Source organism: Rhinolophus ferrumequinum, chromosome 22, assembly GCF_004115265.2.
Source record: "Rhinolophus ferrumequinum isolate MPI-CBG mRhiFer1 chromosome 22, mRhiFer1_v1.p, whole genome shotgun sequence".
NCBI lineage: Eukaryota > Metazoa > Chordata > Mammalia > Chiroptera > Rhinolophidae > Rhinolophus > Rhinolophus ferrumequinum.
In genome coordinates, this window is record NC_046305.1 from 32990253 (window position 1) to 33006450 (window position 16198).

The 16198-nt window shown below is 32.9% G+C and overlaps 1 protein-coding gene across 4 annotated transcripts in view; it reads left to right on the forward strand.

Moving 5' to 3' along the window:
- The window catches only part of PTBP2 (polypyrimidine tract binding protein 2), a 65381-nt gene extending 49432 nt beyond the window's left edge, over positions 1-15949 (forward strand). The window contains exons 9-14 of one of the 4 annotated variants that reach the window (XM_033092961.1): positions 6643-6797; positions 8241-8274; positions 8690-8782; positions 13622-13838; positions 13940-14017; positions 14190-15949. In XM_033092961.1, coding sequence (XP_032948852.1) covers positions 6643-6797; positions 8241-8274; positions 8690-8782; positions 13622-13838; positions 13940-14017; positions 14190-14319 — 707 coding nt within the window. In that variant the 3' untranslated portion in view covers positions 14320-15949. Of the gene's footprint in view, positions 1-6642; positions 6798-8240; positions 8275-8689; positions 8783-13621; positions 13839-13939; positions 14018-14186 lie in introns of all 4 variants that reach the window. The other 3 variants (XM_033092960.1, XM_033092963.1, XM_033092962.1) reach the window with 3 other exon arrangements.
- The last annotated feature ends 249 nt before the right edge of the window (positions 15950-16198 follow it).

A 16198-nucleotide genomic window follows, 5' to 3' on the forward strand; every position in this document is an offset into this window, starting at 1 on the left:
TAGTTTGGATAATTTACAAGAGATAACCACTTTTTCCTATGTAAATACAAAATTAAAATCACTGTATTTGCATTTTTGTGTTATATTGCAATTGTCATTTTACTAAGATTTTTTTGGAGGGAAATGGTAATTTTAATAGCTGAATAGTGTGATAGTGGATATATCATACTTTTTAGAAAGTAACTTTGTTGGACACTTAGTCTACTTCATATTTTTTATTCATATAAGTGGCATGTGAAAAACACCCTGTACATAACAATGTTTTTGTATCTCAAACTATTTCCTTAGGCTAGATTCCTAGAATTAGAATTACTGGGTCAAAGAAAATATTTAAGGTTTCTGATTCTTACTGCAAATTTCTTTCTAGATGGTGATATTAATTTAAACATGAATGGTACATAAGGGTGGATATTCCACTTTTCCCCTCAACCAGCAGTGAATATTCTTTTTTAATTTGTTAGGATCTTCATTTGATACGACTGTCAGATTCTTATTTTAGTTTTTATTTTGTCATCTAGTTTATAATTTTTTAGGTTCTTATTAGGTATTTATAAGTCTCTGAATTGGTTGTCAAGGTTGTTCAGTACATGTAAAATGCATATTAAGTATCATGTTTACATTTAACATGAGCTGATCTTTCATCTTTATTCACACATTTTAGACTGGCCAGTTTATGAAAAAGTATTTTTAAGTACAGTAGTACCTCGGTTTTCGAATGTCTCCGTTGACGAACATTGTTCTTATATACATTCAAAATTGCAACCAAATAGGAATATATATGTATAACGTATATATCATATATGTTTTATACATATATAGAATATTGGGTCGGTGCAAAAGTAATTGCGGTTTTGGCAGTTATTTTTAACCCTTTAAATCGCAATTACTTTTGCACCAACCTAATACATATATTGTATATATGACATGCAAGCGAAAATATAGTAAACTGAATTTATATTTTCAGGTTTTTACAAAATATACATTAAAACTTACATACCCAAATCTTAATTTTGCAAAACTCTAATCTATAATATTCCATTAATAAGACTAATTATAGCAAAAAAGAATTATGACCATGAAGTCTAACCAAATAACTCATCTGCTGCAGACTATCCTGCAAGTAAAAACAAAGCTATCCTCCAAGAAAGACCAAAATATTTATAAATACACAAACATCCTAGAAATATTTCTCAGAAATATTAAATAACATAGATTTTCAAAGTGTATCACCAAATGCTGTAATATCAAAATACAAAAAAAATGTGATTAAAACAATATTTTATCATGTTCAACATAAATCAGAAATATTTGGTGAGAAGTCACATGAACATACCCTGTTCTAATTCACTGTCCGGTAAGTTTGCTTTTCTCAATTTATTTGTTTTAACAGCTAAGCAGTAAGAAGTTACAGTTGGGAGATGCCTACTTCTTCATATGTGAATTTTTTAAAAGTGATGTTGAGTACTTTGGATTATTGAGCTATCTTTCATTTTGCTGTGGCTGAATTTTAAAAATACTAATTTTTAAGTCTTTAAAATCTCTTTTTTAGAAAAGAAGTTGCAAGGGCTGAGGTAGTTTCTCTCAGTAGGTAAAATTTTAAGTTCTGAATCTCGAACTAACTTGAAGCAATAATGTTTAGAGAGTTTAACTCTTTAGTCCATTGTAAGTGATATTTAAGTGTTTAAATCTGGAATTATTTGTATTCTGAGCAAAAGAAGTATGTTTGTGTGATGGGTCACAGATGTTCTACAAACATTACTTACTCACCAGCATTCTCAAATGGAATAAGCTTATTACTTAGACTAAAATGTTATCCGTAGGTCACCTATTAACTATTCAGGACAGGATTTTCATATAGTTTTTAATGGATGATCACATTGTCTTTGCTTAAACTGAACTTTTACATTCATCCATTTTATTGTTTTTCAGCTGTAGTGTTAAGAAATTTCTTATTTTTATTAATCCTATATTTACCTTCTCTTTTTCCATGAGAAATATTTGAAGACTTCTCTTATTCATCCAAATGTTCATATTTTTAAGGCTAATCAGCTTGAATTCTGTGGTAATAGACTCTAGCCTTTGGGTACAGAACATAGGTTTAAATAAAATCAGACTGTAGATTTTATTTTGGAAAATTTTTGTGATTTTTTTTTTTTTAAGACTTGACAGTTTTATATATACGATATGGCTAAAATAAAAGCCTTCTAAAGTACATTACTGCTGCTTCTGCAATTAGTAGAAGAAAAACTATATATGTTTGTGACTATAGTATAACATGTTTCTCTATCTGAAGGAGGTAAAAATTATGCAGACAGTTTTCACTAGTTCCTTGAAAGATACACCAAGAAAGCAATAGATACATAAAAGAAATTTAATTTAGTTTTCTTGATTTTTTTCCCGAGTTTTCCCTAACTTCACATTTCTATTTCCTTTTAGTTTCTCTATATATTTTTCCTGTTGATTTTGATTTTATTTTAAAAGTGGCATCCTCTCTGAATCTACCTTTCCTATTTGCTCCACTTGCTAGATTTTTTGACAGCCGCCTTAAGTAATGAGTATGTGTATTTCACGTCCCTAACAGGATTCTTCCTCACCTCAGTGGCATCCTGGTTTATTCATTCATTGCTTTATTCAACAGTCATTTTAGCGTTGTGGTAGGCACTACAGAGACCTAAGAATAATAAGGTAATTGCCTAAGGTAATTGTGAATCTAAAGTAGAAACATGAAATGACAATGAAAACAAATGAAAAAATTGAACAATATGGTATCTTATTGATAAGATTCCTTATGAAGAATTAAACTTGTGGAGGAGTCAACTAGACAGTAGGAAATCCAGCCTAAGACTTGGAGCAAGCATTCCTTGGGTTGTGAATTTGGAGGCCAGAGGTGTGATATTTAAAATTTGGTTTAAGATTCCCAAGGTATAAGAGGAAAAGGGTTAAAGACTTGAAATTGAAACTAAACAGTACACGTTTATACTGTGGGTAAAATAGGCACGAAATTGAGGGATGAAATAAATAGGATTAAAATTAGAAGTGCCTATTCAGTTGTTTCCCTAAGATTGTTTACAAGAGTATGTATAAATCAAATTATAATGGATTAAGGGTGTCAGTGTAAGAAAGTACCCACTCTTTCAAGAACTGTGCTATATAGAAAGAAAGGAGAAATTGGATGGTAGTTTAGGAGTAAAGTAGTTTAGGAGTTTAGGAGTAAAATGTTTATAGTGAGGAAGTATGCATAATCACTAAGAGTATGGACTTCAAATCCAAATATCCTGAGTTCAAAACCTGGCTCGACTTCACTGTCTTGGTTTCCACATGTGTAATGGATACAATCATAGCAATCCCTGACTATTGTGAGGATTAAGTGTTAATGTTCATTGACCTTTGTACAATGCCTGGCATACAATGAATGCTCATTTCATATTAGCTAGTAATTGTTTTTAAAACTAGCTTCAGTTTTAGAATTAATCATAATGAATTGGATCAAGAGTATAGTGGAAATGTTGGAGTCTAGAAAAATACAGATACTGTTTAGGATCATTGTGAGAATTGGAAAGGATTTTTATCAAGCTCACACAGAAATGGAGGGGCAGAGCTGGAATCACAAATAAAATCATTGGCTTTATAGTCCATATTCTTTTCACCATTCTTTATCTTTATGAAGGAAAGGAAAAGGGACAGATGAAAGAAGAGAGGACTTTTGAAATTGATTGAAAAAAATTGAGGGAATTCCTATCTCAGTCTTACAAGATGCTTGCTGAACATAATGAGGTTAAGAGTAGGATACAGGACTTAAATCAGTGGGAAATTTAGGGAACTTTTGAAAATAGACTAGGAAATCTAGTGTTGCATAACAGACTTTGTGGAATCAGTTTCGCTGTGTGTGTGTATGCGTGCGCGCGCTTCACTCTTAATACTTCACAAACCCAGATGAAAGCATAGCCAGAATATAAGGTTGATTTATCCAAGCCTGGCATTGTAGAGCATTGCTGGATTAATTAAGAAGTAAGCTAAAACACTGACTACATAGTAAAATCAAGCCAAGGGAGGATAGAAAGGGGCCTGCTCGTCACCATGAAGGCCAAAAGTGGTGCAGTGGTTGTGTGGGAGAAGGAAAATTAGGAAATTGGAAAAATGAAGTCAGAAAAGGGGATTTAAATGTTAGAGATGAATGGCTGAAAAATGGGATGGGGGAGGGAGAAAAAAAAAGGTGTAGCAAGAGAATTTCAATGTGGGAAACAGTTCAAGACGACTCTCGTAGATAAGTAGGAGGAGATACAAAATATTTTAATAAACATGTTCGTAAGGGTTAAATGTATAGAGACAATGCTAAGTATTAGGAGCTTTGTGAGATTAATTTTGATAACTAATTCTAATTAGTTCGTCAGTGAAGTTTTTCTGGCCAGGTAGGCCTTGAGAATTATTGTTTCTTGCCTGTTAGAATTGAAAATGAAACCAGAAATTAAATTTTTTGTGTGCCTGTGTAAAAGCCAGTAAAATGGCTTTGATGGTTTTTTTTTAAATAGCTTTTACTTATTGCTAAACAGGAATTTGAGGGTTGACAATGAACTTTTTTCTTCATGGGGGTGTGTGTGTGTGTGTATGTATGTATGTGTATGCACGCACGTGTGTACGCCCATGTGCCATCAACTGTATCCCATTAAGACCGAGGAACTTAACAGAATTTTAAGTTACATTTTCTACTAAAATATTTTAAAGGCAGGGAAATAGGAATGATTTGACAATGTAATGCCTACACCTGGAGTTTCTGCCAATGTTAAATAATTGTGTTGTCAACTTTAGTTGGATGATATTCAGCCAAAGCTATGTGAAACTATGGAAAAACAATGTTTTAAGAGAAGAGGGGGGGAGTCACTTTCTAAGAGTATGCAAAAACAAAGGTGAGTGCATGAGTAGGAGTTAGGAATGTATCTTTATATTATACTTGACATCAGCATCAAATGAAGATACCAACTGAATGTTAAATGGAAACTATAAAGCGTAGTGAGAGCTATGGTATTTATTTAACATGGAGAAGTGAGTAATACCGTAGAGTAGTTGGTTAAAAGGATCCACACTGGTAGATCCAAAAAGGCATTAAAGACTACTATGCATTAATACTAAACATAAGCTTCTCTTTTAAAACTAGATCCTTATTTCTGGGATTTACTTTAAAAATAAAATGGGTGAATGGGTGAAAGAAGATTGGCCATGAGCTAATAATTGTTTGACCAGTGTAATGGGTACATGGGGTTCATTGTTCTAGTCTCTTTATTTTTGTATATCTTGGAAATTTTCCAAAATAAAAAGCAAATTCTAAAAAAGAGAAGTGGAGAAGAAAAAAGGGGGATTCCAAAACATGATGTGGACAAAAAGGTATAAAACTCATCCAGAGCAAGACTAAATGAGAAACATACTGTTCCACTGGAGCACTCAGAAAGAAGAGATTAAAAAAAAATTGAAGAGAAAAATATTAAGTCAAAAAAAGAGTATAGAGGTTAAGGAATTGTGAATTTTAAAGAACCTTCAGACTGACAATGAAAGGTCATAGTAGTTTCTAAAGTAAAAAGGTAAGAACTTGGCTAAAAGAAAGGTTTCTGAAACCAAAGGTAACAGCACACCTCTATGACATACACAAGAAGACTGGAAAGAGAAAAGGAGATAAAACGTCAGCTTATGGGATAACAGTGCTAAGGGCCAGTTCTACCCAGGTAGGTCATTTGTTTCCTTTATCATGAGAAGGGGATAAAGAAAACATGTTTATTTCTTTAGTGAACTAATATTTATTGAGAAATAAGCTGGTATGTAAGAATTTAAGGGATGGAAAGATTCTGAGTTCATTAGTAATTGAAAAGTGGATAAAAGATGCTGAGACAAAGGGAATTCTCTCTAGAATAAATGAGTGAAGTATCTTAAAGATGATAAAACAACAAGATTGGAAAGGAGAACAATAGAAATAAGGAAATACTAAAACTGGTAGGCAAAGGGTAAGAAAATACTGAACAAGCCTGTGATAGAGTGATATTTTCTTATTCTACTGGGGTAGTGTATTTGAGAAACTTACGTTTGTTATAACTAAAGTGTGGAATTAAGGCAAACAAATTTTGGTATCATTTTCTGTAGGCCCTTTGAATTAAATCACGTTCACGGTGAACTGTCTGTAGGAACTGATGGACTTATTAGTTTCATAAGCTGTAATTTTGCTTGTGTGATTTCAAGTGTGAGTTTACGAAGAAGATAGCACTTACATAAAAAAGTGTGAGTTACTGTTATGTTGAAGATGATTTTTTTAATATATTAGGCTTCTCGCTATAAACCACAGAAGTGAATTTTTCAAGTCTCTTACTTGGTAATACATTCGTTATGCTTTTGTTTGCTTTTTCATAGGAAATGGAATATTTTATATTTAAATTTTTTAACAATACAGGTATGTATTCTAATAATTTAATGATTTCATTGAAACCACTTATTTTTCTCTAAGTACTACATACCAGCAAACATTTTCCTAAATATTACAAAAATTAATTTTCAGGAACCGTTTGGAAGGGTCAGTCCTAAGCCACGCAGCCATCGTGCTTAAATTGGTTTTTGTAAACGACTTGTGTGTATTTCGTAAAATATGCTTTATTTTAAAATTAGGGCTTCCTGTTGCAGCTGTTCCAGGAGCTCTGAGTCCTTTGGCTATTCCAAATGCAGCAGCGGCTGCTGCCGCGGCTGCTGCTGGCCGAGTGGGTATGCCTGGAGTCTCAGCTGGTGGCAATACAGTCCTGTTGGTTAGCAATTTAAATGAGGAGGTTAGTAAAGTAATTTTCTAATATTTATTCTTTAACTCCATTTCATTTGTGAAAGTTTTTCATGTTTATTTCATTTTGCACTTGCCTTTTTATGTACATTCATTAGTCAAAGAATTTTTTGTATGTTTCTACTTCTGAATAAAAATCTGTGTACTTGTTTAAGTAATACTTTATTTCCTTAGACGGTCATATCAATTTATATATAGTTTTAACCTAACTACCTATTTTTCCTAAGAAAAATATGGTGAAGTACCGTAGTTTGGCTTTTTATCCTTTTGTTGTTCTCAAAGGCAAATGTAATCTAATTTGCAGATTTAACTGTAAAACAGTTTTGCTCTTTGCCTTTTCTAATTATTTGCTTGTTCATTTCATGCTTATGTGTCATTGCATTTTTTTAAATCTTATTTTATGTGAATTACTCTAATACATTTTTCTTTGAAGGTTCTTCCAAAGATCTTGACGAGGCACTCTTCCAGTCTTTCTTAGTAATTTTTTCTTTGCAGTTATTAGTCATTGTCTTCTAAAAATATTTTTCAACTTTATCCCCCCCCTTCTTGTTAAATAAAATTTATTGTTGAGTTATTTTATTTAGTTGTACATTTTATGTCTGGTATATTTTATTTTGATTGCTATGAAAGCTGGTATGAAATGTCGGAAGCTCAATGTATCAGTTTACGGTGTCTAATTTGAATATTTGTTTCATTTTTAATTGGCCTCTGTTAATACGAACATTAAGCTTATTTTATCATTTAATACTATTGTCATTCATAGTTCTGCATGCTAAAATGTTTGAATCAGAGTGCCTTTGTTTTTCTTTTAAGAATTTTGCCTGCATTTCATAACCAGCCATGCTTATGCAATTAAAGTTCAAAGTTTAAAATTCCTATGCATGCTTTCCTTCCCCATGTTGAGATGAAATGCTGTAATTTACTCTTTGATATAGATGTACTTTACCCATATTTGTCTTGGATGACTACATTTTACTCAGTTTTTCTTGTACAGTACATAAACCAACCATTTTCTGACCAAATTCCTGCATTTCCTATGTACTGACCTATATTTTATTTTTTTTTTTTGTTCCCCAATTCCTTATTTTTTTCTTCTGCATTGCTGTTTCCCTTCCCCATTTCATCCTTTTCCCTGTGTGTTCACCTTCCCCTTCCTTGTATTTTCCCAAATGCCCGTTCCCTTCCCTGTCTTATCCTTTATTTTCCTTGTCCTTGTCTTCATTCCCTGTCACCATTCCCTATGTTCATGCTTCTGTGCTTGAACAAATGTTCCTCGGACCAACTTGCCCCAATTAACCGCCTTGAACCATGATCCATGACCACCTCACCATTCTGCGGGAACCACCCTTCGTTATGGATGATCTGTTCATCTCCGCTCTTCCTCGACTCTTCTCTCTTCTTGTCTTACGCTGCTTGCTCTTCTCTCCTTCTAAAGATGGTTACGCCCCAAAGTCTGTTTACCCTCTTCGGTATGTTATTGTTAGCACTATACTTTTATTATTGATTTGATTTTTGTTTCACCTTAATTCTTATTTAGCTAGCACTTTGGCTTAAAGTTGAATAGTAAATCTTTTGCTATTTTTCTTTGCTATTTAAAACTCTCCATAGACACAAAATTTGTTTTAATGCATGCTGATTTATTTTGCATGGTCTTTAATTTAATATCATTCACATAGCTTTGAGGGTTTATCAAAAATTATTCTTTTCAAAATTCACTGTTCAAAATCTTGATCTTTCTTTATTCATTTGTGAGAATGTTGAGTTTGAATGAGTGATCATGTTGGTGTCTGGGTGTTTCATTAATATGTCAGAAAGATAATCTTTAGCTGACTTGCACATCAGATTAATTCCATTTTTGGATTACTCTCTGTGGCTCCAAAAAAGGTGTTTATGGAGATGTGCAGCGTGTGAAGATTTTGTACAATAAGAAAGACAGTGCTCTAATCCAGATGGCTGATGGAAACCAATCACAACTTGGTAAGATTAAACCATGTGTTACCTATACATCTTCAAATTGATTTCAAATATGTAATGCAAATCTGTGAGTAAAAACAAACCCTTTTATGTTAGTAAGAAACCATTTATTTATTTTTTTAATAGCCAGGGCTCAAAATGTCAGTTTTCATGTTTTAATGTAAATAGTTGTATATGATGAACATATTTGTATTTTTCTGCTGTCCTTTTGCAGTTTCTCATGGTCAGTCTAATGGAAAGGGGTTTGGGCTCCAAAATTGCAATAATAATTTTATGTAAGAATTATGGCATTGATGTTATGAAAAGATCTTTGGTGTTTCATTCCTGGTTACTTCCTGTAACGGAAGTGAACTATTCATATAATCCATGGAATCCTGATTAATGCCATGTTATTTTAATTCTAATGTGATTTGTAAGTATTTGGGCTAAATTTAGTAATGGAAAGAGTCCACGTGGAAAAAGTATTCTAAAAATGCCAGGTTCATATGTGCCAAATACTGCATTAATCCCTGTTTAAAATGCCTTTTGGAATCTTAAAATGTACTTTAGTCAAGTTACACTTACATTATTATTTAGATAAATAATTGGTGATTTTAATGAATACCTCATTTTACTTCATACACAAACTCAGATTACATAAAACTAGAATATAACTGCATAGTCGTAGAGTGATTGACTGTAAATATCAGTATGTTCTTAGCTTGTAAATTTGTTAATTGAGATTCAGGAATGATGGTGCTTCAGACTGATGGTATTCACATGGTTAATTTTGAAATTTGCCATTTTTGATGTAAGGACTAGTGTATTTTTCCTATCATATCCAAAGAGACTCACAAACAACATGATGTACTGGACATTTTACCTTTGGAGTAATAAGTTTGAATTTCAGTGTTTCTTATTAGCTATTGTGATAGCTCAGTGTATAAAAGTTACGTCTGGGTTTCCATTTTTTAAAATGGAGATATCTGTCTTTAAGAACAGACATAAAAGAGCTGATCATGTCATAGATGCTTAGTAAATCTTTTTTTCTTCTGCGTGTGTACATACACTTCTGTAGTCTGATGAGGGTAGTCATTGCCATTGTTTTTAATGTACATTGTAAGTAGCATTTTACAGTGCTTCATAGTTAACAAAGCATTCTCAAATATTTCATTTTTTCCCTCATCATGTGAGCTATGGGTGGCATTACCCTCATAAATAAGATACACACATCATGATTGAGAAGTACCTCAGGTAGAATTAAGCCAAATTCTTCTGAATAGTTTTTGGTTTTGTTTTATGTAAGGACTATTTTAAATAGTAATATTTTAATTTTTATTATATTAATTTGCTTGGGCTGCCATAACAAAATACCACAGACTGAGTGGCTTAAACAAATTTATATTCTCCCAGTTCTGGAGGCTGGTAGATGAAAGTGCCTGCTGATTTAGTTTCTGGTGAGGGCTTTCTTCCTGGCTTGCTGGTGAATGCCACTCCCTTTGTCCTCTCTGGCCTTTCTTCTGGGCTTTCTGGTATCTCTTCCTCTTTTTTTAAGGACACTGTCTAACTGGATTAGAGCCTTACCCTTATGACCTCATTTAACTTTACCTCCTCAAAGACTGATCTCCAGTCACAAGGGCGGTGAGGGGTCAGTGGGGAGGTAGGTAGAGCTTCAACACAGAATACAATTCAGTGCCTAACAATACTTGTATTTGTAAAAAGCCCTAATTTTTATAAGATCTTTTCACTAAAGCTTTGACTTATTAATAGTATGATTTATAGTTTTTGGACTATATGTAGTGGCAAATAATTTATTATTTCTCATTGCTGCTAAGGTAGATTTTGTTACCCAAGAAGTTATTTTAATGGGAATTTAAAATCACTTAAAGAGAAAGGATAAAGTACTATACAAATTAGATACGTTACCGTGAAAGCAGTGTTTTGACAGAAAGTTTTAATTTTAAGAATAATGGTATGAACTTAAGGGAGATAATAAAAACAATACTAGAAATTCATAGTTGTAGGTGGTTGAGAGAAAAAACAGAGCTAGTTGGGTCCTTTAAAAAGACTAATAAAATAGACAAGTGGATGTTGAGATTAATTTTTTAAAAATGGAAGAGGTAACACAAATATTTTGAATTATAAAGGATACTAAGTATTGATATAGCTCCATTTCCACATTACATGAACTCGTCCTATATCTGTAAATATTTTGGTATCTTTTAACTTTTCATTATTAATGTCTTCTTCAAAGATGGATTAGGGAAAGTTAAAAATTGTATTCAACCAAAAATTCCATTTCTGCTGTGCAGTATTGACTTTTCTCTCCTTTATTATTGGTTGCTTTGTCCATTTATACCATTATTTTCTTGGAACAGTAGATTTCAAGATACGAGTCCCATTATTTAAACTTGATTAATTTTAAATTACTAATTCAAACAGCCTGCTTTATTTTGTTTAATCATTATGTGTACCTCAATTTTTGACAAATATTTTCTTTAAAAACCATGTTATTCTAAATACCTCTCCTCCCCCCCCCCCCCCCACCCCACCCCCCCAGCCCCAATCTACTTCAGATCACTTCATATCCTTTTGTCAGGAGTTAGTTGACTAGAATCTCATTACCTGGCCACTTCCTCAGATAGCTGTTTGGTTATTTTGCTCAATTTTAATTTTTTTTTTACTTTTTTTTTTTTTAAGGAGGGCCCAGTGGCCCATGTGGGGATCGGCCCGGCAACCTTGATGTTATTAACATCATGCTCTAACCAACTGAGCTAACCAGCCACCCATATTTTGTTGAATTTTAATCCCATTTCTCTGTCCATTTCCTGTTTATTACTATGCCCAGGACCTTTTATTGTTTTCTATTCCTGCCCGTCAGTATCTCAAAGTTCAGTCTTTTCATAACTTCAAAGCTGCACTAAGACTGCTTTCTTAGGACAGCCTTAAGTCTACTTCTTAATACCACTTTATTCCCCAAACTCATTCCTTAAAACACATTTTGTGTGAGGTAATAGCACTTGTATCATAAGCAAAGTTCTGTTCACTTAAAACAATAGAATTGTAGAACTTATATTTTTAAATTCAAGTAAGTTTTATGAAAGAAGTATATGTACCATCACTATCAATAATTTAGTTGATTTTATAAGTGTAAGCATAAATTTATATGTATATGTGAAATGCAGTATAAGAAACTAGTGAGAAAATTCAGGCCTGAGATGAGTTTTTTTCTGTTAGTCTCAGTTGAAAGTCTAAGAAAAAACTTACAAGTATGTAAGACTGTAGTAAAACAGAAAGAGTAAACTTGTTTTTACAAATTAAGGAAGTAGAAAGTGAAAAGGAATTTACTTTTGATTCTTTTGTGAATGGTACCTTATACTTTTATAGCATTTTACTTTTCAGACCTGTTACTTTAACTGGTTTATTCTATACAAGTAAGTCTGTTTTAAATTCTTCGTATCTCCTATATCAGATTGTGTATTCTAATCAAATTCAAAACATTTTGGGAGTAGGGATTCTGTTCTTAGTTATCCACTTTCCCACATTGCCTTTACCTCTCTGTTATTAACACTCTTAATACTTTTAGTAGTCATATCAGATTTTGAATTTAGTTAAATGTCTATGACTTATAAAATGGTCTTTTTAGTGGTTGTAACTAGTGAATAAAACATAAAACATAATTGTTCTCTAATCTCAATCCAGTTCATTTAGTTTTAATAATAACCCAGTTGATACTTCAATAAGTACCTACATAATGTTTCGTTGTGTTTAGGCACTGTGCTGTGTGTTGGGGAGAGACTGTGATTCCTGCCCTCCCCGTACCTGACAGTCTGAAGGAGGATATAGATAATTCAAATGTGATGAACTTAAAAAGAAGTAAAGCATATTGCATGGGGAATATCTAGTGAGGCTTTGAACCTTTCCAGAGGATGGAGAAAGGCCTTCCTGAGGAAGTAACAGTGAAGGATGAGTAGATTAAAAGAGATAGTGAAAGAGATAGGGAATTGTTACAGATAGAACAGCATGCACACAGGCTAAGGCTAAGAAAAACTAGCACTTAGTTTAAGGAAGTAAGTTTTGTACAGCTGGAACAGAAAGTGCAAGGAGCACAGTGCTAAGGTACCATAAGTTCCATGAGGACTGGAATGGTTCCTGCCTTACCATTTGAGTCTTACCACTTATTCTCAGCTCTCACAAAGAGGTTGGTATTGTATGTACATCATAAGTACATACCTGTTCCAAGAGGTAGGAGAGATGTGTTAGGATCACACTGGGAAAGGTATAAGCAGAGTTCAAGAATGAGTTTATAGACTTTACCCCTGTGGGATTTAAACAGGTAATGACATGATCAGATTTGCAATATACGGAGGTCATCCAATTGCTCTGTATAAGAATGGATTGGAGAAAAGTAAAGAAAAATACAACAGGAAGACAAATTAGTAAATGGATTGAGTTAATCCAGATCAAAAATAATGGCAATGAAAAGTGGAGAAATGGAGAAAAGATGAATTTAAGAGATGATTAGGAGGAAGAATATCGTAGGACTTGGCAATTAAGATGTGGAGCATAAGGAAGAAAAGGTTATGAATGAGTGCTAAGTTTCTTTCTTAGGCATCTAAGTATCTGATTTATCAGAATTGTGAAGCAAGAGAGATTCATAATCTAGATTTTCATTCTGTGAAAGAGCTTTTTTTGCCAGAATGCCTTGTCTAGTACAAGTGAATTAAGTCTTGTTACCAGTAGTTATTAGAAACTCCTGACTGACTTTAAAATCAGAGTCAGATTTTTAAAGTATTCTAAAATACGTATTTTTGCTTTGAACTTTGTTAAAACTTTTTAAATAGGCATTCTTTTTTTTTATAGCCATGAACCATCTTAATGGACAGAAAATGTATGGAAAAATTATTCGTGTTACTCTATCTAAACATCAGACTGTACAACTACCTCGAGAAGGACTTGATGATCAAGGGCTCACAAAGGATTTTGGTAATTCCCCACTGCATCGTTTTAAGAAACCTGGATCCAAAAATTTTCAGAACATTTTTCCTCCGTCTGCAACCCTTCACCTGTCCAATATCCCGTAAGTATTAAAGCTGGAGTTTATTAAAGATACACATTTTAGAACTAAAATATAAAATTTATTATTAATCTTTACTCTTTGTTTCCATCCAATTTTCCTAGTCCTTCAGTAGCAGAAGAGGATCTACGAACACTGTTTGCTAACACTGGGGGCACTGTGAAAGCATTTAAGTTTTTTCAGTAAGCAAGCTTTCTTGTCTTTAAATTAGTGACTGGATAGAAATAAAAGTTCTCTTCAAGTAGTATTCTTTTTGTTTATAGAAATTTTTGATTCTGAAATGGACAAAATTCAAATATTTAAGCCTTTCCTAATTTTTATGAAGTATCTAATTTTATAATTTTGTTTCAGAAGAGATCACAAAATGGCTCTTCTTCAGATGGCAACAGTGGAAGAAGCTATCCAGGCCTTGATTGATCTTCATAATTATAACCTTGGTGAAAACCATCATCTGAGAGTGTCTTTCTCCAAGTCAACAATTTAAAAAAGGGGAGATGAAGATAGGAGGTGAATCACATTGTTTGGTGTCATCACCTATTGACTGTTCAGAATAGTCGGGACCAGAGTTTGATTTTTTTCTAGTTTCTTTGTTTTTTGTTTTTTGTTGTTTTTTTTTTTTCATGCTGTTATCATTCCTTGGTTCTAAAGTGAAATGGCATATGTAAAGGCAGAGTTATTAACTGCTGTATTTCATCTGTTCTATAGGGAAGCCATTTTTATTGTCTGTTTAAAATTTCAGGTTAATTTTCTTTTTCAACTTAGTTGACATACGTGCCTTAAAAGGAAAACTAGTGTTGCTATTGTGCATTTACTAGAAAAAAGGAATTGGTTGTCTAGGGCACATTGTTACATGGGAATTAACAATATGTTTAGGCAGGGGTGTGTAAAAAGGTTAAGTTTTTGTTTCTCCTGCTTGGAACTTATTTTGAATTATTGGCTTGTCACATTTCTTTCTACTTAGTCAAATAAGATACAGGATATTGGAAGAATAAAGCAGCATTTTTTAGTTTTTACTACCTTAGGCTTTATTGCTTTAAAAAAAAAACATTGGCCTTTGTATCTCACAATTCTGGTCTAGATTCAGTTATGAATGTAGGCATTAGTTAAAATTAACAAGATGCAGAGTATTAATTTCTTAAGACAACAAAGTGATTTCTGTAAGTTTGAGCCCTATGTGGAAAGCATTGTGGAATCTTAACCTTTTTGTACACACTCTTGTGGGACGTATCATATAAATGTCAGCACTAAGTAATGTCTTGTTTGTGGCTGAATATTTTTCGTAGATGTTTTTGAAGTTGACATGACTTATGTGCATTTAAATATATATTGCCATCCTTAGTTTGTAATTAAGATTTGGAATATGGTTGTGGATTTCTGAGCATGTGAAGACTGGTCTAGCTAGTTCAGGAACTGGTGCATGTATTTTTCAAAGATAAAGAAAGTGTACTGCAAAAATTTGCAGGAAGATTAATTTTGTGGCAGTTTTCTAAAACTGACAACCAGGTGGGACCAAAGTTTATGTGCCTTTAGTCTTAATTTACCTTGCATTGTAATATTCAGTTTTAATAAATCTTCAAAATATTTTGTATTTAGGAATAGATCTGACTTTAATAAAAACATGGCTCAGAATCTACAGGTCAAATTAATTTGAACAGTTCTTGTCAATCTGAATTGTTGATTCTGTTTAAATGACCAATACTTTTTTGAAATTGATGTACTTAGTTTCAAGATTCATAGATTCTGTTATCTATGTAGACAGAATGGTCATGTATATTTTCTATTAGTTGAGTTTTTACATCTTTAGAAATGTAAAATTCAGTATAGTTTGAAAGCGGCACAATTAAAAATTAATTTTCTAACAAAGTTGGGAGGTTTGATGGTTGTTTAATTTCCTTTTGTGTGTACTCTGCTTACCTCTGTAGCATGCTCAATAAACACTTCTGTAGCTCTGTATTCACCTTCTGTCTTTCTCTGCTGCCTTTTCTCTCTCCTCTTTGTTTTCACTCCACTGTGCTTCTGAATTCATGTTTATTCTCTGCCAGGGTGGGAAAGGAGTAATGATATTACAATTCCATGGCTTTGTTCCATAAATAAACCGAGATGCTGTGAAAATACACCAGCGGGTTTTTTTTAATTTAAAAGATGGTGACTGCTTCCCAAGGAGGACACAGAATTAACATTTCCCACCCTGTTATAATCTGCTTTAAAGACAGAACTTTTATTGTAGCTCGTTAATTCTCTCTATCTCTTTTGTTGTTGTTATTTTTCTAGTAGATTTATGCAGTAATAGATCTTTTGGATTTGCCATGCTCTCTTGCTGCAGTTTCATCTTTCATCTTTTGTGTCTGCTAAAGATCTACTAA